The 25,152-nt window shown below is 38.1% G+C and overlaps 1 protein-coding gene across 1 annotated transcript; it reads left to right on the forward strand.

Moving 5' to 3' along the window:
* The first annotated feature begins 880 nt into the window (after window positions 1–880).
* Window positions 881–25,130, forward strand: LOC139125583 (uncharacterized). The gene is made up of 4 exons (XM_070691684.1): window positions 881–961; window positions 1,449–1,669; window positions 23,455–23,671; window positions 23,856–25,130. The coding sequence occupies exons 2-4, from the start codon at window positions 1,588–1,590 to the stop codon at window positions 24,049–24,051; spliced, it is 495 nt and encodes a 164-aa protein (XP_070547785.1). The 5' UTR covers window positions 881–961; window positions 1,449–1,587; the 3' UTR covers window positions 24,052–25,130.
* Window positions 25,131–25,152: the final 22 nt, after the last annotated feature.

Here is a 25,152-nt window from a genome sequence, read left to right on the forward strand (position 1 = left end):
TTTCTGAATTTCATCTAAAAAGTTGGTTCACTATCCATGGTGTCTATGATGAAATTATGAATATTTTTTTTCCAAAACAAAAATAGGTAAATCTCTGCATTTGTGTACTCTTGATTACTAATTTAAATTTTCTTGATTAGACTAGAATGGTTACAAGTCTATGGTTGTGTAAGAAATTTGATTTTGTAATTTCACTGAAATGTCATTCAATACACTATGCGTTGGGGTCTATGATGAAACTATGAATAATTTTTTTCAGTACAAAATTACATAAATCTGTTCATTTATGTATGCTTGATTATTTAGATTATTGTTCTTGATTAGACTACAGTGGTTACAAGTCCATGGTTGTGCAAGAAATATGATTTTGGAATTTCACCAAAATGTCAATTCACTATGCATTGGGGTCTATGGGTGAAACTATGAATAATTTTTTTTCAGTACAAAATTAGATAAATCTGTGCATTTATGTATGCTGCATTATTAATTTATTGTTCTTGGTTAGACTAGAGTGGTCACAAGTCAATGGTTGTGCAAAAAAATATGATTTTGGAATCTCACCAAAATGTCAATTCACTATGCATTTGGGTCTATAAGTGTGTGCGTATTTTGTTGGTGATTTCCTATTCAGGAAATATCACACGGACAATCAAAGTTTTGGCCATAATATCAGCTTCTGTCAAAAGTGACCCTCCCCCCAAAGATAGGTTTATAAAAAGTGACCCTCCCCCTTGAACTGTTTTCTAAAAAGTGACCCTCCCCCCAAATTCCCCCGGCCCACCCCACCTGTAATTACTGAAGGCTCCCTAAGCATGTAATAACCAGGGTATTCCACAATGCTTGCCATATAGCATCGAGATACTAGCTCCGCTCCTGGCTCCACGATCGTAGTGAGCGACTAACCATTGCGGTAGAAGAGAACCTTTTTACCTCCGTGGACTTAAGTACGGGTGACCAAAAGGTAAAACCACAGAGGTTACTACTAGTATTTATTTAAAATTAATTTTCTGACACAGTATCAACTGATACGCTATGGTAAGCTATTAGCCCTACGGTCGGTAGAAGTCAAAGAGTGCACGCCTATGATTACGCCATAGACGTATTATAGCCCTGCCACGCAGAGCGGACTGGAGCGCGCGTAGACGCAAGAGATACCAGCCGGGCCCTTCTTTTGTTGTGCATGTAGTTTTTGGTCGTGGCAAAATTTGCAGCCATCTAAGTCTGTGTAAGATGATTGGTGTTCCGTCCACCATGTTTCCCTCCATTGTGATGCAAGGTAACGTGAGAGAACGGAACATGTACGTTGTACCAATGATGCATTAGCCAAGGTGAGAGTAGCCTACGTTTTAATACATTAGAAAAGACTGAGAGTAGCCTGACCTGAACTTTCCTATACGTAAACGTCTTTGCAATGTCGCTTTCCAAGTCACCTACCCAATCATTTAAAGGGGTGATCATGATGGCCAGAACAGCCAATTTCGACCAATCGGAATCAAGAACCTGGGGAAGAGATGACGAGATTAACATTGAGAACAGTAGGATTAAGAAAGGTGTGACTGGTTCAACCTGTTCAGGAGAAAAGTTGGAATGGTTCAGGCAAATTATCCTGTAAGTAGCCTTGACACTGAACTCTTCAAGACGATGATCAGAATTGTTCTTCTTTCGACAGGTAAGTTATATACTTTATGACTTTTTAACATAATGTCAACCATTTTAAAGTTGTTTACTTAGACTCTTCTCGGTACCATGAACTCGACACATTTTAAATCGTGTTCATTTCATCATATGTATATAGTGGCAATACATATTATACCTGCATTCAATATCTAAAATCGTTTGCTAAAACAAAAAGCCATGAAATTAAAATGATGTGATAGATAGTAAAGGTAATTTTCAAGGTAAAATTATTGGATATTTAAGTCAGCTTTTTAAAATGTGGAATTTCATCACTCAAGTTTTCTTTTATCATTTAACACATACTTGTCAAATTAAATATGTTGCTAGCCGTCGATTTGATTTATTCAACGTATTAGATCTTCCGATTAGGGGGCGCTGAACCCAACACAAAAATCACATTTTTCTTCGGATATTCTTTTAATTTTAATAAATTTGTTGACCAAAGATTAAAGTATTAGTTGAGTTCACCTTGTAGCTTGTAAAGCAGTCATAAGTTATGTGATAAATAAGTGTTAATTATGCAATTGTATGCATATCACACGATTTCCAATCTCCTCTTTTCTCCCAATTTCAAGATTTTCAAAGAATTCAACTCCTCTCTGGGTGCGTTAAATTTTCTGAAATTTCCACATTATGTTCTTTAAATGCTATATAACAAAAGGAGTATGTTGTTTAGCAATAAAGTTCCTACATTTTGAATAGGAGGTATTTTAATTTTGTGTATCATATTCTAATCACTTTTTTGAGCGTCAGTATTTCAACCTTGCCATTTTAGAATAAGATAGATAATGCAAAATAAAATAGTCGTTTTTTTCTACATTTACTATTCTTTCAAGAGAAATGTTACATTTCAGAAAATGGTGTCAAGTTTTTTCACTTCAATCATTTTTATCAATAACACCGAAATTGAGGGTTTTACCCAAAATATACATCCCTTCATCCTTCGAATAAACTATTGCTACCATATTAAAGATTATATTCTTTGCTTTTGAAAATATATATGAGGGCTTTCCTTGTCATCGCATCTTAGATGAGAAATATTCCTTTGAAAAAAATGTGTTGGCGTTAATTTCTTCTAAGGTGTTCTTGGCGGGTTTTCCAACCAACGATCTCATTGTCTGCCGAGCTGTAACTCTATTAAAAAAAATAAGAAGTTGGGAATAGGTTTTCCGTCAGGCTTTCTTCATTGCCCTATCTGAGATCAGTTTATTAAATTGGGAATATTTTTTTCTAGTTATCAACATCGAATCCGACCGTTAAGCCTGCCGCACACGAGAGAAATTAGCTGAGCAAAATTTTATTCGAGGCTGTTTGTTCAGCTAGTTTACCGTCGTGTGCGGTCGATTTTTCGTGAGTTTTTGTCCGTTGAGCAAAATATCAAACGCGCGTGTTGAGATCACATTACAAAGCAAAATGACCGCCCGTAGCATTGAAAACGCAGTCGCTTGTGGTTCAATACACGGCGAAGGCTGCTGTACGCATTAGAAAGATAGGTCAATCTATCTTTTTTGTCATGTATTTTGACGGCATTTGCCATGTATTGAACCGCAAGCGACTGCGTTTTCAATGCTACGGGGCAGGCTACGGGCGGTCATTTTGCACTGTCATGTGATCTCAACACGCGCGCTTTAGTCAAAAAGACGTGAGGAAAATGACTTTCTCCGGCGCACACGGTGAGGAATTTGCCTCGCGAGGCAAAAATATCAAACAGGTTGGATATTTTGCTCAACGCCTCGCGAGGACAAAAACTCACGAAAAATCGACCGCACACGAGGGTAAACTAGCTGAGCAAACAGCCTCGAATGAAATTTTGCTCAGCTAATTAATTTCTCTCGTGTGCGGCAGGCTTTTCCTTGAGAGAGGTTAGGTTTTTAGTAAGAAGTATTTCCCATCTGAGATGCTACCAAGAAACTTGCCTAAACGTCTTATAACATACATTACCATGCCATCATTTTACCACTTAAGGGACTGGACATAAATTACAGGGGGGTGGGGGGTGGGCCGGTGTTTTCAAATAATAATGACCCTTCAAAAGTTCATGCACAAAAATTAGTGACCCTCCCCCTTATCCGTGCATGAAAATAAGTGACCCTCCCCTGTTACTCAATACCCCCCAAACAAACCCGCAATGCGTTCAAGACCTCCTTCTGACTTGCTATACTTTTGAAGTCCCCTCCCAAAAGGAAGGCAAAATGCGGCTGATATAACGCTTTGTCCAAAAAATATCAAATCATATGTGTGTGATAATTCATGTAAATGTACTTTGCTTAAAGTGGCAGATAAAAAGTGCATGCATGTACAAAAAATGTAATTTTTAGATTTCATCGATAATGTCGATTCACTATGCATGGCAGCCTATGATGAAACTATGAATATTTTTTCCCAATACAAAACTAGGTAAATCTGTGCATTTATGTACACCTAATTATTAGTATTAATGTTCATGACTAGACTACAGTGGTTTCAAGTCTATGGTTGTGCAAGAAATTTGTTTTTGGAATTTCACTGAAATGTCCATTCACTATGCATGGCAGCCTATGATGAAACTATGAATTTTTTTTTTCCAATACAAAAATAGGTAAATCTGTGCATTTATGTACACCTAATTATAAGTATTAATGTTCATGACTAGACTACAGTGGTTTCAAGTCAATGGTTGTGCAAGAAATTTGTTTTTGGAATTTCACTGAAATGTCCATTCACTATGCATGGCAGCCTATGATGAAACTATGAATATTTTTTTTTAAATACAAAACTAAGTAAATCTGTGCATTTATGTACACCTAATTATTAGTATTAATGTTCATGACTAGACTACAGTGGTTTCAAGTCTATGGTTGTGCAAGAAATTTGTTTTTGGAATTTCACTGAAATGTCCATTCACTATGCATGGCAGCCTATGATGAAACTATGAATATTTTTTTTAAATACAAAACTAAGTAAATCTGTGCATTTATGTACACCTAATTATTAGTATTAATGTTCATGACTAGACTACAGTGGTTTCAAGTCTATGGTTGTGCAAGAAATTTGTTTTGGAATTTCACTGAAATGTCCATTCACTATGCATGGCAGCCTATGATGAAACTATGAATATTTTTTTTAAATACAAAACTAAGTAAATCTGTGCATTTATGTACACCTAATTATTAGTATTAATGTTCATGACTAGACTACAGTGGTTTCAAGTCTATGGTTGTGCAAGAAATTTGTTTTTGGAATTTCACTGAAATGTCCATTCACTATGCATGGCAGCCTATGATGAAACTATGAATATTTTTTTTAAATACAAAACTAAGTAAATCTGTGCATTTATAACACCTAATTATTAGTATTAATGTTCATGACTAGACTACAGTGGTTTCAAGTCCATGGTTGTGCAAGAAATTTGATTTTGGAATTTCACCGAAATGTTGATTCACTATACATTGTAGGCTAAGAGGAAACTACAAATAACTCATAGGTTATCTGATCCTAAATTGTTATTCAAAAGTTGTTAGACCTGAAGCTTCCAGTTGTTATTGATGACATTTTGCACTATTCTGAATAGTTTGTATTCTGTCAATGTTCTCAAAAAATGAAAAATGTACATACAGCTTCATGAACATTTGACACCGACCTATACCAATGATTTGTCAATGGGAGAATGATATCAAATAAGTGATCTCCCAAATTGTTATATAAAGCGTCATTATAGGGGACAGTTTATATGTACAATAGAGGAGTTGGTAAGTAGAAATCATGACAACTTAATTCAATGTGGCTGCTTTAATCATCAATACATTGTTTATTATACCCTGAAACTTGCGCCCGAAGGGCGCGCCGAAAATGGAAATGACAGAAAATGAAAGTGCCAGGAGGTATGTTTTCTTTTTTCAGTATTCCATATTCTTTAATACGTGCACATGCAATTTCAGCTTTGATGCATGAAAAAGGTGACCCTCCCCCATAGGCTTGCACAAAATTTTATGACCCTTCAAAAATGCTTGCGCGAAAAATGGCGACCCACCCCCAAAAAACACCGGCCCACCCCCCCTGTAATTTGTGTCCAGTCCCTAAGTAACTTGATACTTTTTTGAAAAGCTACGCGAAGCCTAGCGAGTTCACCCACACTTATAACCTATGCACATGTGTGGACACATACACAAGCTCCTAAAAATACACTAAATAAAACTACGCCTAGCATCAGCGGTGTAAACATATTTTTGAATGTTTCGTCACATCCTGTGTATGTGAGAACTTATATTATGTTAGGCTACTAATATATGAATAACTCTCTTTTTAGCTCCCATTTGGTGAATGTATAAATACCAAAGAGTTATTAGGGAGAATCAGTTTCATTTTCATCCCACCGTTATATTAACCACCATCCTGTTCACATTGAGCTACTAATGATATGAACAAATTTCATCCATGGATGTTGTGTTTTGGCAGTATTTTACTGTAAATTGCTGAAGCGTCAACTGCTGCTCTGAGGGCCACATCTGTGTCTCTTAATTTCTGTCCAGACATTGTGGTCATGCTCAATTTTTTCAAGGGCCTTATCATGTCGATTTTTTCTAGTAAATCAGAGCACTGCCATGCAGTTCCAATATGTTTTTGTCAAATTATGTTTCGACCAGTGAATGCTGTTGCGCTTAACACAACCCCTGAGAATTGTCATTCCTACTGCTGCAGCCATAGCTGCTAAATATATTATGAAGTATAGGGCTCTGCAGGAATAATATTTTTCTGTACAAAAACGTAACTTGCTTTAACCACTTCTAACAATATGGAGTAATATTTTTTCACATTCCTAGCCACTAAGAGCCACGACGGTGTGGGAAAAATCGATCCCACACTCTCAAAAATCGTATACGACACTCTGCAGTAGATATTACCCTAGCTCTGATTTGATGATAAACAGTCTTTAGCTCCACGCGCAAAATATTGTCAAATTGCACGGCAGTAACACACGGACCGGAACTACAAAGTAAGCAGGTCAGAGTACAGTGGCAGACGACAGCGTGGTTACGTTTTTGGATAACGTTGTACGTCGTTGGTGACAACCGAATTTTCCAAAGAAGTGGTAAACATAGGCCACTTGGAACATATAGTCATTTTTTTTCTGTCGGACATCTCGTCCGTAGAAGTAGTTGAAGTAATGGCAGTGGAACTCGGGACGGAGTTTGCGTTATTGACAAGGAGTACTAGATGACCGTGAAGTAGGATAGTTGCTGATATAGTTAAACATTCAATGTTTCCAAAGTGAATTTAACGCATTTTTGTGGTCATGTGAGAAAAGAATCTCACACACGACGACCTGGGATCAGATTTCTCACACTCGTTGGGGATATTTTTGTCTCACACTCATTATCCCCAACTCGCGCGAGAAATCTGATCCCGGATCCTGGGGTGTGTGAGATTAATAGAATCCCACACCCAAACGGATTGGGATGGAATGTCTCACACGAGTTCAGGGATTCTGTCTCACGAGTGTAAGACATTCCATCCCAACCCGTTGGGATGTGGGATTATTTTTCTCACGTCCCTCCAATATCTTTAGAAAATTGCATTTTATTGTGGTAGGTTTATACTATCAAAAACCAGCACTCGATTGCTCTTGTTTCATTTGTATCATTCCGCACAGAAAAATGAAGTTCCTTTCATTGATGCGCATATCAAACACGTTAACATGTATATTACCGATATGACAATTTTGTTTTGTTGGTCAGCCATAAAATTCCCCAGGTCATCTGAGGAAAATATTGCGAAACAGCTCTGGTGGCCATCTGTTGATGACATTGCGTGGACGCTGTCGCCTGCTTGTGTGCAGACTCGGATGGCTCGCTCATCGAAGTCTTTCGCTAACTGTATCACTGTCAAGTCAGTTCTTCTCCAGAAAATATGTCGACGAGCGTAAACAGCCGATAGGTTTATAATGGCCTGCATTCTCCCGTTACAACATAAAAGCGGTCATCCTCCGTGTATTTGTTGCCGACGCTGACCGTACTCAAATCTAGAACAACCTGTTCACTCTGCGGTTCAGTCGTCTGTCTGCTATAGTGCCAGTTGTACATTACGCGATGTTCTATTCATCAAATAATTCGTACAGAGAACTAGGCGCTGAGCAGAATTGACCAATCAACATACGTTTCATATACGAGGTGTTCGTTCGCGCAACAAAACAGTGTGTGAACAAATTGATCTCACACTGGTGTTCTCACACTCCCAGCGCACTGGGGACGTGAGAATTATTCTAGCTTCTTCTCTGTTTGGGAATGCATGGCGCCCGCGCTCGCATGTTATCTATTCTTAGTAAAAAGTAAAATAAATGTTGAAATCTATACGAAAGAATCAGCAACAAAATCCATTGAGAGAGCTCCGCTATGAGCTTTGCTATGATATATATATATATAATATATATATATATATATATATATATATATATATATATATATATATATATATATACAGTGTTGTCCTTATATTTAAAAGTAGCCGGGTAATTTAAGAAAGTAGACGGGTGGACTGCGAGGAGGCGAAGCGATCGAGCGGCGAGTGAGCGTAGCGAACGAGGGGGGGGGGGGGAGAGAGCGCGAGACGGGGTGTCCCCCCTCTCGCAAGGCAAAAAATGAAATTTTGGAGTGGAAATGGTGTTCTCTGGTGGCATCTGAGGTGACATTTAGCTGAGACTGAAACAGTAGTTTTGTTGTGTGTCTTAGACGTGGCTCACATACAACAAAACAAACAAACATGATTTTGTTTTGTTTGTATTATTTATGACACACTTATGGTTTTATTTTCAGTGAAGATGTAACATTTAATCTTAAATCACCCGCTGTCTGCTCATTTCATTGCTCATTTCCCATTCTTCATTACCACATAGTAGTTTCCGCTAACCATCAAACTCATTCTATTCTACACATTCGTTTTTCTTAAGAAAAACATCGGTAAGATAATTCACTGTAACATTGTTCGCATTAATGAAAAAAAATGCGTATATAGAAAACTCATAACAATGAAAAAATGCGTAGAGAGTCGATCCAATGCGTAATAATATTACGCATTGGATTGAGTCTCTACGCATTTTTTCATTGTTATGAGTTTTCTATACGCAAACGGTTGCGAAAGCACTCTCCGCGACTGAGCTTAGGCGACATCAAGACGAGATGAGAGCCCGCTTAACATTAAATTTGTTGCAACATTTCTATCAGTCACTCATTTTATGTCGAAAGTTTCGGATTCTCTGAGTGTAGTCTGAAAAATCGGCATCGTCGAGTCAGAGGCACGTTACCATGTCAGTTGCTAATTTTCAGGCTAGCGATAGTTTCTGAAACTTATGACACAAAGTGCGTGATTGACAGAAATGTTGCAACAAATTAAATGCACAAATCGCGCACGATCATCGCGTTTCGCTGTCCCCAAATTTGATCAAAGCAGATATGCAGCAAGGCGTCGGAAGGAAACAACTCTATTTCTTTCAAATTTGCTCCACGAGTCCGTGAAAAAAAGTGATTCAGAGGGTCCATCGAAGGACACTATCGGGCAACCCAACATGGAGAACATGGAGAAGCGTAGTGAAATTGAACCCATGCCGGAATCCACGACGTGTTGTTCTGTTGTCTTAAGCAACAGGGGATCAGCCGTGAGCCGTGACGATGATGCGCCGGTCGGCAACGGTGGGCAACACACATGCCTGTCACCGTGGATTCTAGTACATAAAAATAATGAACGAAAAAAAATACCTATTTAAATAAACAGTTGCTTCTAAAAAAAATCAGTTCTAGCTCATTTTTTTAAATCTAGAAAATGCGTCGGTATTGCTCTTAGAATAACTTGATTTGTTGAGAAGATCATACTCGTAGTGACCGTGACGTTGGCAGCCAGCGCGGCGGCGGAAAACTCTCAGTCTCATGAACTTCGAATCGTCGATCAAAATCACATCTTTTCGGCGCTTTTTTCTCACAAATTCAGCGAAATTGAAGTTTTTCATACATAAACTAAATATATTTTTGGAATCAAGTATACCTTTCGAACGGGCTTTCTTCGGGTAAAATATTCCATCGGCAAGGTGCCAGTGGCCGACGCTACATTTCTTTTTGACGCCATCGTTAAGGTAGTATGCACCTCGAAAGTGAAAGGCTTAAACTTTTGCTCAAACTTTCCTCAAGGAATCTTTCAATCATTCTCTTTCAAAATCAAGAATGAAAACAGGGGGTCACCATGCAAATTTTGGTACTAGAGAAACAAATTACCCAAGATTTACCGATATTAGAAATTCAAAATGGCCGCCATCCCTGTGTTAACTCTATGGAGAAACTAAGCCGGTGAAAAGTTTTCTTTTACCAAGAGCTTTAAAATGAATCCCCACATGCCGTATATCAGAAGAGAATTGTAAAAGTTTGAGAGTCCGAATGTCTGTCCCCGAGGTGCGTTCTACCTTAAAAATCATGACCTAAGATGACCTTCATACTAATCAAACCAATTGCACTGCTCGTAACAAAGACAGCACCATAGGCGCGTCCATCAGCCAATCACACTATTTAACAAATAAAAGATCGGGCTCAAAAAGCCACAAACGGGTATTTAGAAACTGTTTTATGTTTGTGCAGTTCCATGCGGGGAAAGGGGTCTTGCTAATCGTACGCGTGTGCCGTCTAACAGCTGGCAGTGCAATCCCGAAATTACAGGTCTATAAAACAATCTAATGACGTTAAAAGTAGCCGGGAAAAAATGCAGAACAGCCGGGTTATTTACCCGGCACCCGGCCTCTAAGGACAACACTGTATATATAATATATATATATATATATATATGAAGAGAGCGAGAGAGCATATTATAATTTGTCTGTATTTAAAGACCCGTAATCACGTGATTACCGATCGCCTTTTAACTGAGTAGAAACGTGTATAAAATTCCACCTAAAAGCCAATAAACACCGCTTAAAGCACTGATTTGCACTCACATCAAGGCATGTAATAATTACCTGTATATGCACTACTGATATATTCACAATTGATACAAGGCAAACACATCTCCTGTATTTGCATATGTTTACTCTTAATAAAGGACTGCATTTGTATTTACGTGTATTTCCAGCCAATATGCTAGCAGCGATTCCTGCTTATTTTTCAGGATTTACATAAATTGAGGTTAATACAGTTCTGTATGGCATCTGTAATTATTCATATTTGATTTTAGATTAATGGCAGTGAACAATACTGGATTTTCACGGAATAATTTTAGCCACTGAATCAATGAAAGCCCACCGGAGGCGTGTACCAATCTACAAGGCACAGTTTTTCATTTCTCGAGCTGAGGACAGTACTTGAGTACTGCTACAAATCAAAACATTATACCCCATTTTAAACTGGATGATCTACATGATGACTTGATATTGAAATTATGTGAGGCATCTGGGTTAAAAGTTATCTATATTTCCACTAAGTAGTCAGAATCAGTATCACTTTTCAAACACATTTCAACAAACATTTTACAAAGCAAATATTTGCAAAGAGATATTTAGAATTTCATTTCACCAATAGCTTTTAGGCCAGGTTTTAACAAATAAATACACAACATAGTAAAAAGAGCCATTAGAACTAAACAATATTTCAAAATAGTTGTATATTGCGCAGATATTTGAAACACTGCACAGACCCTTTGGAAATATTTCTGATTCTAGTGTTGCACATGTCTTTTTTTGTTTGGAATGAAAACAGGCTATGTTGTGTTGACAGGAATTCGTGTGATATTGGCATACAATACAAATCTGTGGCGAAAAACATATATGAGAAGATACAAATTTCATCACAATTTGAATACATCTTACTTAGATCACCCGAGGGAATCTGCGTACCAAATTCCAAAGCAATCAGACCAGTGGTGTCTCAGAAGATATAAAGGGCAAAACTTGTAACGAAATACAATTACATGCAAATTTCACCATAATTTGATCAATCTTACTCGGTTGTTTGGCTTTAGGAACCTGCCTACTAAATTTCAAAGTAAATGAACATCAAGTGGTTTGAGAGAAGATTACCTGTATACCAAAGTTCACAACAATTTAATTGACAAGGTTTTAAAAGAAGTCAATTGTGGAGGGACAGGTGGAGGGCCAACAGACAATCAGCTATTTGATAACTTTGATTCGACAGCGGTTTTAGTGAAAAGAGGGCGGTCATAATGCATTAATAAGATAGGATCTACTGAATATTTCCTCACAGGTTTGTGATGCAATGAGTAGAATGAATGCCTTTCTCTTACATGTCTTTTTTTTCAAAAAAAATTAAAATAAACATTTTCTCTCAGACAGGCATCCAATGTACATAAAAAAGTTCATTCAACGGGTTTGCTATTCAAGCAGGGGACCTCAAGATGACAAATCCACCCTCCTCTTCTTCATCTTACATCATAGTTCAGGAGGAAATCTATTTAATAGAGTCCTCTTGTCATCATTCAGAAGCACACGACGACTCGTCTTCATGGCCTTCTAGACAAAATAAATTAAACACAGATTCGAATTAGTGTCTGGTCAGATTAATCAAAAAACCTAGCGATATATTTATACAACTACTGCAATTTGAGAGGAAAACAAAAGATAGAAACCCCTCATATGCTTCTCAAGACTTTAGTTAATCCCAATCCCTGACCTTTTCGAGCCCGGGGTTTCACAAACGATAGAAGGTAAACCATTCGTGTTACTTGTTTGTTTGTCTGCAAGGGATTAACGCCCTTCCCCGGGTCTAATGTACGGCCAGACATGAGAGATCACATTAGCCTCAAAGGGACTATGCATTGACATTGAGTGGCTTTGGAACAGAAATGAACAAGGCGTAGCTAGGAATTGGTGTTCATTTTGTAATAATGGGGAATACTGATAAATTATATTACCATGCCCCGCCCGTCGCATTTTGATTGGTCGAGCTGAAGCACGTGACTGACCAGAAATACACAGTAATGGTCTGTTTACATGCCCGTGATATGAATAATAAGTTAAACAACTCAAAGTATCGTAACTTTACAGCTCAAACGTAAATCGTAATCAATCACAAAATACAATAGAGCACTTGTGGGCCAATTTGAGATACTTTTTTTGAAAACATCTCCGGATTTGCAAAAATTTTACAGTGCGCGTGACAGTGCGTTGCGTTTTGCTCAGTTCTGGGACCCAGTTGTCGTTCGTTTGGGAAATTTTCTCAAATTTTGACGGTTTTCTTGGGTTCGTTTGATAATATAATGGAAATAACAGACTCCGCATGCACTGGCCACGTGTGGACGATGAAAGCGAGAAAATTTGTCTCAACACAAATTTAAACCGTAACTTTCTATGTGAGGATAATTTTCTCTACATGACTGTGTACAATGGTACACATACAACGCCCGGGGTATTGGACTTGAAAATAGCTGGCAAGATGAAAATAGCTCGGTTGAAATTAGCTGTGCGAGTGGTAGGAGAATGACTTCATTAGTACCCTGAAAACAGTAAGCAGAGTGTATAAACTTTTTATATAAACACTATGTCTTTTTTTTTGTAATATAATAAAGAAGGAGAAAATACCTGGTATGTATTTTGATATGATATGTGGATCACTTTCAACATTTTTACAAAACAATAAATATGCTTAAATGTAGTCTCTGTTGTATTTACGAAGGATATAAACCCTATAAGGCCTTTCTATTTTAATGTAATAGAGAAGGGAGAAAATACCTGGTATGTATTTTGATGTGATATGTGGATCACTTTCAACATTTTTCCAGACAATAAATATACCTAAAATGTGTCCTCTGTTGCATTCATGAAGAAACAGATAACATTAAGCTTATACTTTTAAAAGGACAAGTATCGTAACTTTTTCTTGATTTTTTCATACATATCTTTTCAAAATAGTATACGGTATACATATTAGATAAATTGACATTCAGACAAAAACGTACTGAGAGGACAGTGCTATCAAAGATGGAGGTATGTAATTTTACCTCCATGGTTTTGAACTACACCCGATACAAGGACTACATTTAGACGGCAGCTCAGTTGTTCTGCTGTCGAAAGTCGATCAAGTTGACGTTTCGCTGCGTTTGTTGGTGGACCGCTGAAACATCCTGCTCGCTCGTTGCTTTCAACCAAAGTTCACAAGGCCAATTGTTATCGCGACATATTGACAGGTTTAAATTTCATAAAACAAAGCTATTTTTATCATAACAGTTACGTCGATGTGCGTGATCCGCCCTGTGTACTCCCTGAGGCCGAGAGAAGGGCTGCAAATTGCTTCGACATGTAGCATTTTACGACAGACATGCAAAACTCACAGAATATGAGATCGGCGTTTGTCATGCGTATTTTTCCGATGAAATCTTGCTGCGGTAGCATAACTTTTCTATGAACCGTCTATGTTTTGAACGCTTCAAATGAAATCAAAGCCAAGAAAATGGATTCAGTTTGATGTCGTGAGAATGAAGGGCTGGATGTACATTTGCGTACTTGTAAATTCCGAATCGGTCGAAGTATAGAACTAGTCGAACTTGTGAAGTGATAGGGTGTTGTCGTCATTGTCAGGATTGACACCGATACGATAAAATTGCCAGGAGAACACACACAAGACGAGTATTAAGATAATATTGTGTCACATTTTGTTGCACCCAAATCCATCCATTCAATTGCAAGAATCTGTATGCCGAGATGCAATTCATACTGAACTGAACAGAACATTGCAAGCATAATTTTATCAACTTCACGGTGCTATGCCCGTCGATCGAAGGGCTAGGGGATTTTATAACACGCCACATGTTCATTACGTGTCGCGATTCGCCAGAATAAGTCACGTGACGAGAAAATAGATACGTCTAGTCCCAACTGAATCGAAAAAAAATGACGTCAGAGGGTATTTTTGAAAAGCTATTCCCTAGGGAAAGTGCCCGGTCACGTGACCGTAGTGTCGTCTGCAGCTTTGCAACAATGGCGGGTGACTAGAACGTGATGTGCGTCCGGGATAGGTGACGACACATTCTCTAAAACAGATTTTCCATTTTCTAACATTCCAACAGCGTATGTAGGAACTTGAACAGCTCATCGACGGAAAAGATTAAAGTGCAACTAAGGATGTCGCTAGGTATGCTTAGAATATTTTTTGAAAGAAAGTGGTACCACGTACAACTGAAACCGCTGTGGAAACATCGCCCAGTAAACTTGTCACATTGGATTGTTGCGGTACAAAATATCAAAACACATTAAAAACTATATAACAATACAACATGAGCAAGTGGTGTGTTATAAAACACCTATAGCCTGGTCTTTATTCGGGCTATAGCGCTCGTCTATTACCCCTCGTGGCCGTGTCTTACCAGAAACACATCGCTATACCCTCGGCCTACGGCCTCGGGAATAGCGATGTGTTTCTGGTGCTATACCCTCGGCCTACGGCCTCGGGGAATAGCGATGTGTTTCTGGTAACACACGGTCCCTCGGGGTAATAGACGGGCGCTATAGCCCTCACGACCAGGCAATAGGTGTTTACTAGTAAATGTTCGTACATATAAAACGTCGCAAAGCAAAAGTTACTATTTTGCGACATTTTTCAAATCCCCCCTCCCTGTCTGGCATACCGTAGCGATCAAAGTCCCCTCTGCCGGGACACGATATGCGATCAATTCCCCCTGTTGCAACGTCCTCCTCCCGACGGAAAACATTGATAGGTGTATTGTAATAAGGTTGAAGTGTGTAAAATTTGCTTGCGGGTAAATGTGTTCAATAGACCATGTTCCGAACCGCGCGTGACATTCCGAGATATCGCGAGAATATGTGGTTCGCAGTGGACGCGTTCTCGCAACACAGGACAAACTGCGTAAAACAGGACAAGTCGCTAATTACGTTAAACACTGCATAAAATATATGAAGTTGCAACCTTTGCTCAGTTCTGCACTTTTTCTAGTTCCATACAAAGTTTGACTTGTATTACTAAGCTGGAAACCTGTTTCTACGGGATGTATTAAAGTCTCGCGAGATCTCGCAATCAGCGGAAAATCGTCTATTGCTTAGAGGGTATCTGGTGTGTGAGGGAGCCCTCACCGGGCTTGTACTGGTTAGTTCCCATCATATTCAGTTGACTTCCCGCCATTTCTTCATTTTTGTCTTTCCCTTCCATCCCCATCTTTTAGCTTCTACTTTTATCATGTTTATTGTTATGTTGTTTTTATTTTATCTTTCCTGCTTTACTTATACTTAATTATGGTGAGGTGATTAATTTGTCTCACTTAAATTCAGAGTTTTTCCAAACTTAATATGCTGTGTCTTTTATTTACTCAGCAATTTATGAAGTAATGTTTCTATGAGAATGACTTATTATGCAATTATAACGACCGCATTGAAATAAAAATATCTTATTAATACCAGTAGAAACGTGTGAAATTAAACCGACATCCGCACCCAGTAATTTGAACCAAGTTAACTGTGGTAAACAACATGTTTCCCTATATCTAGGCTTTCAGAAAATATATAATTTACGGGTTCTGAGCGTATTAACCACTAGAGAATTGTTAGATTAAAAGGTCAATTTCTTATCTTGGAACCTTAAGCCTCACCAGAAATATAATCAATACAAAAGGGATAGAAACAGTCATATTCCGCTGGTTCACCTGATCGATTATGATTTATTTCACACATATACTGGGTCATTCTCCAACGTGGCACCGCGTGCGTATTTACCGTAACGCGTGTTCGAAGTGCGGTGGAGGATGTTGCTATGACTGCCGTGTACATGAGCACGGTGGCTGCGCTGCTCTGCAACGTGCACGCGACGACAGCCATGCACGCGAGTGCCTCTGAACTGTCGTCCGCTGCCCCGGCCGGCCTTAGAAACTTTAATTATAATATGCTTAACTGGAATCTGGTAATCTGATCGGCTGGACCCAAGGTTTACATTCTCAACAAGAAGACCTGCGCGCTGCGTAACATTGTTGAGTGCACGCAAATTTCGAACTCTTGATTGAGAGTCTTCGGATGGAGATCGATTTTGATTGTTAAATTTTAGTTTGGTGCAGCTCGATGAACCCTCAAATGGAGAGTCTGTATAAGCAGCGACGGCGATGTAACAACAACATAATTTTTAAAAGTTCTTCTTGAGCGTTTTTCGAGTAAAATTCTTCAAGTTCGCTGTGTAATCGCGATATCAACGAGAATCAACTGTGCACGCTCGCGTTCTGAAACTTTCATTTTTCGAGTTTCTGTTGAGGCTTGGCTCCTGAACCCTCGTTCCAACTCGGTCCTAAATAAAGACATTGTCCACTTGTGTTCAACTTTAGCATATTATGGTGGGTTGTTAGGGACTGGACATAAATTACAGGGGGGGGGGTGGGCCGGTGTTTTTCGAAAAACTGCTGCGTAAAAATAGTGACCCTTCAAAAGTTCATGCACAAAAATTAGTGACCCTCCCCCTTTCCGTGCTTGAAAATAAGTGACCCTCCCCTGTTACTCAATACCCCCTAAAAAACCCCGCAATGTGTTAAAGACCCCCTTCTGACTTGCTATACTTTTTAAGTCGCCCTCCCGAAAGAAAGGCAAAATGTGGCCGATATTACGCGTTGTCCAAAAAATATCAAATCATATGTGTGTTATTCATGTAAATGTACTTTGCTTGAAGTGGCAGGTAAAAAGTGCATGCCTGTACAAAAAATGTAATTTTTAGATTTTATCGATAATGTTGATTCACTTTACATGTAGTCGACTATAAGAAAACTACGAACGTGTATTTTCCAGTATAAAACTAGCTATATCTGTTCATATACAGATGTTCAATAACTGATATAGATATACTTGATTAGCATGGGTTGTTTACAAGTGCACATGTGAACAAGATATTTGATTTTGGAATTTCTGTCAAAATGTTGATCCACTATACATGGGAGTCTATGACAAAACTATACATGGGAGTCTATGACAAAACTGTCAAAAAATTTTCAGAATTAAAAATTTGCACTATTTGTGCATATATGGACCCTGAATAATTGACATAATTGTGCTTGATTAGAAGAGGGTGGTAAAATGTGCATCTGTGTACAATATAACTTTGTTTTTGGAATTTCGCATAAAATGTTGATCCACTATACATGGATGTCTGTGACAAAACTGTAAAAAAAAAAATTCAGAATTAAAAATATGCACTATTTGTGTATATATGACCCTGAATAATTGACATAATTGTGTTTGATTAGAAGAGGGTGGTAACACGTGCATCTGTGTACAATAACTTTGTTTTTGGAATTTCGCATGAAATGTGGATCCATTATACATTGTAGTCTATGAAGAAACTATGAATAATTTTTTTTAAATACAAAACTTGGCAAATCTGTGTATTTATGTATGCTTGATTATTGATATTTATGTTCTTGATTAGACTAGAGTGGTTACAAGTCCATGTGTGTGCAAGAAATTTGATTTTGGAATTTCACCGAAATGTTGATTCACTATACATGGCAGTCTATGGTGAAACCCTATGAATAATTTTTTTCCAATACAAAAATAGGTAAATCTGTGCATTTATGTACACTCAATTATTGGTTCTAATGTTCATGATTAGACTAGAGTGGCTTCAAGTCAATGGTTGTGCAAGAAATTTGATTTTGGCATATCACTTAAATGTCGATTTACTATACATGGCAGTCTATGATGAAACTATGAATAATTTTTTCCAATACAAAAATAGGAAAATCTGTGCATTTATGTACACTTGATTATTGGTATTAATGTTCATGATTAGACTAGAGTAGTTTCAAGTCAATGGGTGTGCAAGAAATTTGATTTTGGAATTTCACTGAAATGTCCATTCACTATACATGGCAGTCTATGATGAAACTATGAATAATTTTTTTTCCAATACAAAACTTGGTAAACCTGTGCATTTATGCACACCTAATTATTAGTATTAATATTCATGATTAGACTAGAGTGGTTTCAAGTCCATGGTTGTGCAAGAAATTTGATTTTGGAATTTCACCAAAATGTTGATTCACTATACATTGTAGGCTATGAGGAAACTACAAATAACTCATAGGTTATCTGATCCTAAATTGTTATTCAAAAGTTGTTCGACCTGAAGCTTCCAGTTGTTATTGATGACACTATGCACTATTCTGAACAGTTTGTATTCTGTCAATGTCCTCAAAAATTAAAAAATGTACATACAGCGACATGAACGTTTGACACCGACCTATACCCAATGTATTGTCAATGGGAGAATGGTGTCAAATAAGTTATCTCCCAAATTGTTATTGAAAGAGTCATTATAGGGGACAGTTATGCACAATAGTGTTGAATAAGTAGAAATCATGACAACTTAAATCAATGTGGCTGCTTGGATCATCAATACATTGTTTATTATACCTGAAATTTGCACCCGAAGGGCGCGCCGAAAATGGTAATGGCAGAAAATGAAAGTGCCAGGAGGTATTTTTTCTTTTTTCAGTATTCCATAACGTGCACATGCAATTTCAGCTTTGATGCATGAAAAAAGGTGACCCTCCCCCATAGGCTTGCACAAAATTTTATGACCCTTCAAAAATGCTTGCGCGAAAAATGGCGACCCACCCCCAAAAAACACCGGCCCACCCCCCCTGTAATTTGTGTCCAGTCCCTTATCAAAAGACACTTAGTTTTATACGGATGCGCTATTTTGCGGGTTGCGGGCTGCGGGCTGCTGGTTGCGGGCATAAAAAATGCGTGATTTTCGGTATCATTTTCGCTAGTAGTTAGAATGAATGCTAAAAGAGTATCTAGATGTATTTGTTTATGGAATAAAAGCCGTGAACTTCTTGAATAATGCCGTTATTTCAGCTTACATCTGGTAAAGCGCCACCAACGTCAGAATAGTCAATTTCCCATCCAACATTCGCCGTTGCACAGCGCACTGCAGATCGAAGCTTTCGAAATGATATGACTGAACACGGATGAGTTATAATATGAACACAAGACAGATTTCACAACAACTCGCTATATTAACTTTCTATGTTATGATTAGGATAGATAGTTTAAAAGTAAGTTTCGGATCGTTGACAGCACAGATGAACTGGGAGATGAACTTCAGTTCGTTGAAACTCGACACGCCTAATAATTTGTTACTTTTTCATAGAATGCCATGCCCTTCTCACACTTCAGATTCGTTCAACCGCCGATAAAAGCACAATTTTCAGAATCGTTTTAAATGCCGTTTAAAATTATTTTATTGTGGTGAACACGATAATAGTCCTAGGAAACTTTTCATAGTCACACTGGATCAAATGCATATGGAGCGACTATCATGCTGCAGGTGCAAGTCATAGAATATGTTCATGATATTAGGAGATACACAATTATTGAGAGCTGCAGAACACAAACTCATCCAAAAACATTCCTATTAGATCGCACCGACGTGTTTTTCCCGCTGAAATTCTCGCTGAAAATGTTAGCGGAATGTCGTTCTCTGTGGTCGTGACCTCGGTTGAACCGAAACGGCAAAGTAAGCTAAGTCCATTGTCGTACGTCTTTTTCTTTTTAAAGATTTCATGAAAAATACACGGCATTTAAATACACAACACTTCTACGCTTTTTTAAGTCAAATCTTTCCTTACACATTGCATTTAAGTAGGCATTGTTTAATTTTCTGTATGTGTTGTATAGATGCATTACAAAGAATTTACTTCCTATGGCCTGATACTAGAAATGTAACAATTTTCATTCCGCGATAAGTGGCGACATTTCCGAGGCGCGAATTTTTTTTGTCAGTCTGGTATTATTTCTCACTCACATCCATGGCAAGAAAGAAAAGTGATTTCAGATCCCAAATTATTTGTAATGGCCAGGCAGCTCGGAACAAATAAATTGGTCCTCGGAATCGCCGCTTTTAGTTTAGCAGATTTTGATTTTTTTTCAGAAACATGACGTATTTTCACCCACTTGGTTTGGTCTGTTATAGCATCTTTAGTCCAAAAAATCAATTTTACAGCATATATGTTTTCAACAGCCTTCAAATGTACAGTATTATGTTAAAATACACAATATGGAATATGTTGTGTTTCATTAATTTTAACCATCTTGACCTGATGTTGAAATATGGACTTGGCAGGAAAAGGGATACTGTACGATAGACCTGATCATGATTATTGATAATAGACACCTTCTAAAGGTTTTATTTCTTATATACTAAATGCCATATTACATATATTAGAAATCTAGCCATAATTCTAAAAACCCGCAGCCCGCAGCCCGCAACCCGCAACCCGCAGCCCGCACTTTAGCAGATACCAGTTTTATAGCATTAATACGCATATGATTTGCAGATATCCAATTCGACATTGGAGAAATATCTCATCATTAACATATCTAATGCATTTTACCTTCGCCATCAGTGTCTGGTCATCTGCATTCATATGCAAAGTAGATGAGTCAACGAATAGAGACATGTCATTAATAAAAGTCATGTATAAAAGTTGGCCTCAAATTGAACCTTGTGGAACGCCAACAGTGACGTATTGTTTAACAGAAAGGGTACCCATATAGTCAACGACTTGTTGGCGATTTGTCAATTTGAAAGAACGAAACCAGTTATTGGTACAATCAGACAAACCATAAACAGATAACTTTGTCAATAAAATCTCGTGATCAAGGTCTACACATTGTGCAGACTGTATGACTCGAGGCATTAATATGGTCTGATGTTGACACAGTCTAAAGCACATTACGGCAATTGAGTAAAATCTGTTTTGGGAAAAAGATATTCCCTTACTTATTCATCTCCATGGTTAAATCATGCACACACCTCTGTGCGTTGTGGCTGAACAATTCCCTGACTCTCCTACCAGTGAATCCCTGTCCTGCCGAACAGATAATATATTCTCTTCGTTTTTTTAACTGACAAAATTATTTCAGAATATGTTTGAATATGGTGGAAATAATTTGACGGAGTAAATAGGCTTTGGCATAATAGTTGCATGGTCCTCATAGTGTTACATTTCTCATTTATAAATATCGGCAATATCTCTATTAATCTGTAAAATATATTAGAGTGTAAACCAGTGAAACTATGACAGCCATATGCAACTATGACAGCCATATGCAAGCAAGGCTTGGTACAGTAGTTTGGGACAAGGTGACCAAGTCACAGTCATCTCAACCCCAAACATCTCTTTTTTTAACATCCCTGCCCAAGTCAACCCTCAAAATCCAAGACGGACTGGCTCGAAATGTAATCCTGTGATGAACAATGCAAGCTATGTGTCTCCGTGACACAAGTGCATGGTTGAAAAATTCGAGAGACAGAGACTTCTCGATCTGAGAAATTATAACTTTATTGAATGATGTTATCGTGATCTCTACAATCATAAAACGAAGAGAACAAACATGATACGTTATGGAATTCAGAACGAGAATCTGAGAAAATTAAGAAGCGGTGCGGCCGATGCAGATCTTAACGGCGCTGATGATAATTTACTTCATGAGGTATATAATACGAAATATGCTATTCGACTGACTCATACCTTCATAACAGGCCATGGGGTTACCTATCCATCAGCGTTAGGTAGTCATATCGAACGGGAAATTACGCTTACGCTCGACTCCCTAATAATTGTCAGTGAAAATGATATTGGCGAGGTACGGCCGGGTATTACAAAATGAAAAAAAACTTTTTCTATACGAACATGTGCAATACTTTAGAACAATGCCATTTAATGAATCTGACACATTTATAAATGAAACTGTTAATGTGCCACATCGTAGCATGAGAGGTATATTAGTACTCTTCACTAAAGATCAGAATCAGTCAAAACTGAAAAGCGAAGTTTTCGTAAATCTATCTGTTGAAGCAGTTTCTGATACCATTGAGGGTATCGCGAATAAAGTATACGCACAAAAGATGATACCAAGACATTTTTATGTGAATCACGTCAATATTTTGCAGAGTATAAGGATTGTAGTGAAACTGATACGGATGAAGTTAATTATTTGAAGAATAAATTCTGTCTATTCATCGATCTACGAAGTTTTAAGATAATGGATTTCATGAAAAAGGATTAAAGATAATTAAATACAAAAAATTGAGTACAACTTGAGAGCCGGAAAAAAGATACATCAGTTTTAAGGGCGGTGGCAGTGATGCCTATCATGACAAATATTTGCTCAGGTTTATGTTATAAGCGATGCATTGGTCTCTGTTGAGAACAATTGAAGCTTCGAAACCGGGCTGGCTCATCAAACGCTACCTACTATATGCCAACACAAGAATGGGACGAAACATTCCAAAATATATCACTGCTGATGCTAGGCGTAGCTGTATTATTTCCTGTAATTTTAGAAGCTTGAGTGTGTGTCCAAACATGTACATAGGTGATATGTGCGGGCTGAACTCGCTAGGCTTTGCGTAGCTTTTCAAAGTACCAAGCTTACTTAGCGTGGTAAAATGATGCCATGGTAATGTATGTTCTAAGACGTTTATTTGAAATTTAGGGCAAGTTTATAGCATCTCGGATTGGAAATACTTCTGACTAATGGCATTTATCAAAAATCTATCGCTTTCTTCCATCCCAATCGATTCCGATGCTTGTAATTTCTGTCAAAAAGCCCCTTGTGTTTTTTGGTTTTATATTCTGTGTAATCTATTTATGTAGATTGACTCTTTAATTTCATTGATGTACTGAGACATTGACTCTGCAGTTTTCATTGATATACAGACGTTGACTCTTTAACTTCATGAATGTACTGACATTGACATCGTAATTTTCATTGGTCTACAACAATTGACACTGTCATTACTCTAACTCTTGTGTTTGCAGTCCTGGGTTTTGTCACGTCATTGACCATTGATGTACGTGATCAGCAGAGTTCCCAGCTAGGAGACGCTTCGACCATATTGCACTGTTCTTACTCTGGCGTGCCAGCTGGAGCCCTGGCATTGACTTTGGAATGGAAGAAGATTCTTGATGACGGATCAAGTTCAAGCTTGGCATCCAAGGCTATGCCTAACGGCAGACCAACACTTCTTAATAACAGGTACATTACAGTTACTTCTATATCACACATTTTGCCAGTTTATTCATGGGTCACGCTGCAATAAAAATTAGAGAAAGTGTTCCCGATAGACTTGCCCTACTTGCTAAGTGCTTAATAACGGAGACAAGCAATGCTTTTTCTAACACCTTACCAATAACATCTTTTGTAATTTGACACAATACAGGTATGCAATCGTGGATACAGGTTCACTGAGAATAGCAAATGTCACCGAAGACGACGATGGAGATTACACCTGCAATGTCAGATATTATCAGAGCAAACTCGTCAAAGAATCACTCGACTTGTGGTACTTTCAACGGAAACGGAGGGAATGCCGACCGAACAGCCGATTGTTCATTCGACGGCAGAGAGAACGGTAGATATAGAGCCAACAGCACGACCTACAGCTGGTCCATCGACGGAACGAACCATCGAAGCGGCAACAGAGGCGATAGCGAAGGCATCTACAGACTCAGTCGATGAGCCATCTGTTGATACAACTGCTCAACCATTGACTGGTGATTCTGCGAAGCGAGCCACGGAGCGACTCACTGAGCCGTACATAAAACAAACCGATGGACTACACACAACGGAAGCTGTTCAACTTTCAACTAAAACAGTGGACAAGCTGAGTACACAGTCCGGCAAGGAGCAAGACAAAAAGCCCACAACAAAATATCTCAAGCCAGTCACTGAATATTCCAAGCCCATCAAAGCGGCTACCACCACAAACGTGGAACCCGGAACAGCGACAAAACCAGTCGCCGGTAAAGTTGGGAACGGCGTGTCCAATCTATTGGGCTGTCCTCTGCTGATTTCAATCATGCTGGGATTTCTCCTGTTAGTTTAGAAGTCGAAGTACAAAAATTAGTTCATAAAATCCCTCCGACCATTACTTTTGCCATCTGGAGTTTTTTAACAAGTAGCAGGCGTGTTTTGTGATTGGATGGCGTTTGTACAGGTTTAATAGTGATATCAAAGAGAATGCAAAAAGTCTCTTCTATAACCGCCGATTTTATATATTATTTCACTTTTTGAATTGTTATCTCAACAGTTGTGTGTATGCTTGCGTATCAGTTAGCCACTCCTTGCGTGCATTAATCACAAGGGCCCCCTTAACATACTCTCTTACTTTCTAAATATTTTAATGCTCGCATTTTATTTTTTCCAGGATATTAAATTTATATAGCTATATCAATAAAATGCTGTAATGTTTGGTTATTCCATTTCTTATTTTATCCTTTTTGACTTTTGAAAGAATCGATTTGTCTTTCAACACGGGACTGTACCTTTACTATTTGAAGGAAGGAGATGTTGCTCCGTTTATTGAAAACTTTAATTCGCTGAAAAGGGCGTCTGGAATGAACTATAAACAGTAGACCGTTTGTAGTAAGTTGCAAATCCAATGATTTTAATGTATCTTTAATGCATTTGTAAACAATAAATATCGCTGCTTTACAGTACCAGAAATGTTGACCTTG

The sequence above is a fragment of the Ptychodera flava genome (genome assembly GCF_041260155.1).
Source record: "Ptychodera flava strain L36383 chromosome 3 unlocalized genomic scaffold, AS_Pfla_20210202 Scaffold_25__1_contigs__length_14229661_pilon, whole genome shotgun sequence".
NCBI classification, from domain to species: domain Eukaryota; kingdom Metazoa; phylum Hemichordata; class Enteropneusta; family Ptychoderidae; genus Ptychodera; species Ptychodera flava.

Coding starts and splice junctions, on each gene's coding strand:
- LOC139125583 (XM_070691684.1), top strand. CDS start 1,588: ATGGTTCAGGCAAATTATCCTGTAAGTAGCCTTGACACTGAACTCTTC. Junction 1,670..23,454: donor AATTGTTCTTCTTTCGACAG/GTAAGTTATATA, acceptor TTGTGTTTGCAG/TCCTGGGTTTTGTCACGTCA. Junction 23,672..23,855: donor CCAACACTTCTTAATAACAG/GTACATTACAGT, acceptor GACACAATACAG/GTATGCAATCGTGGATACAG.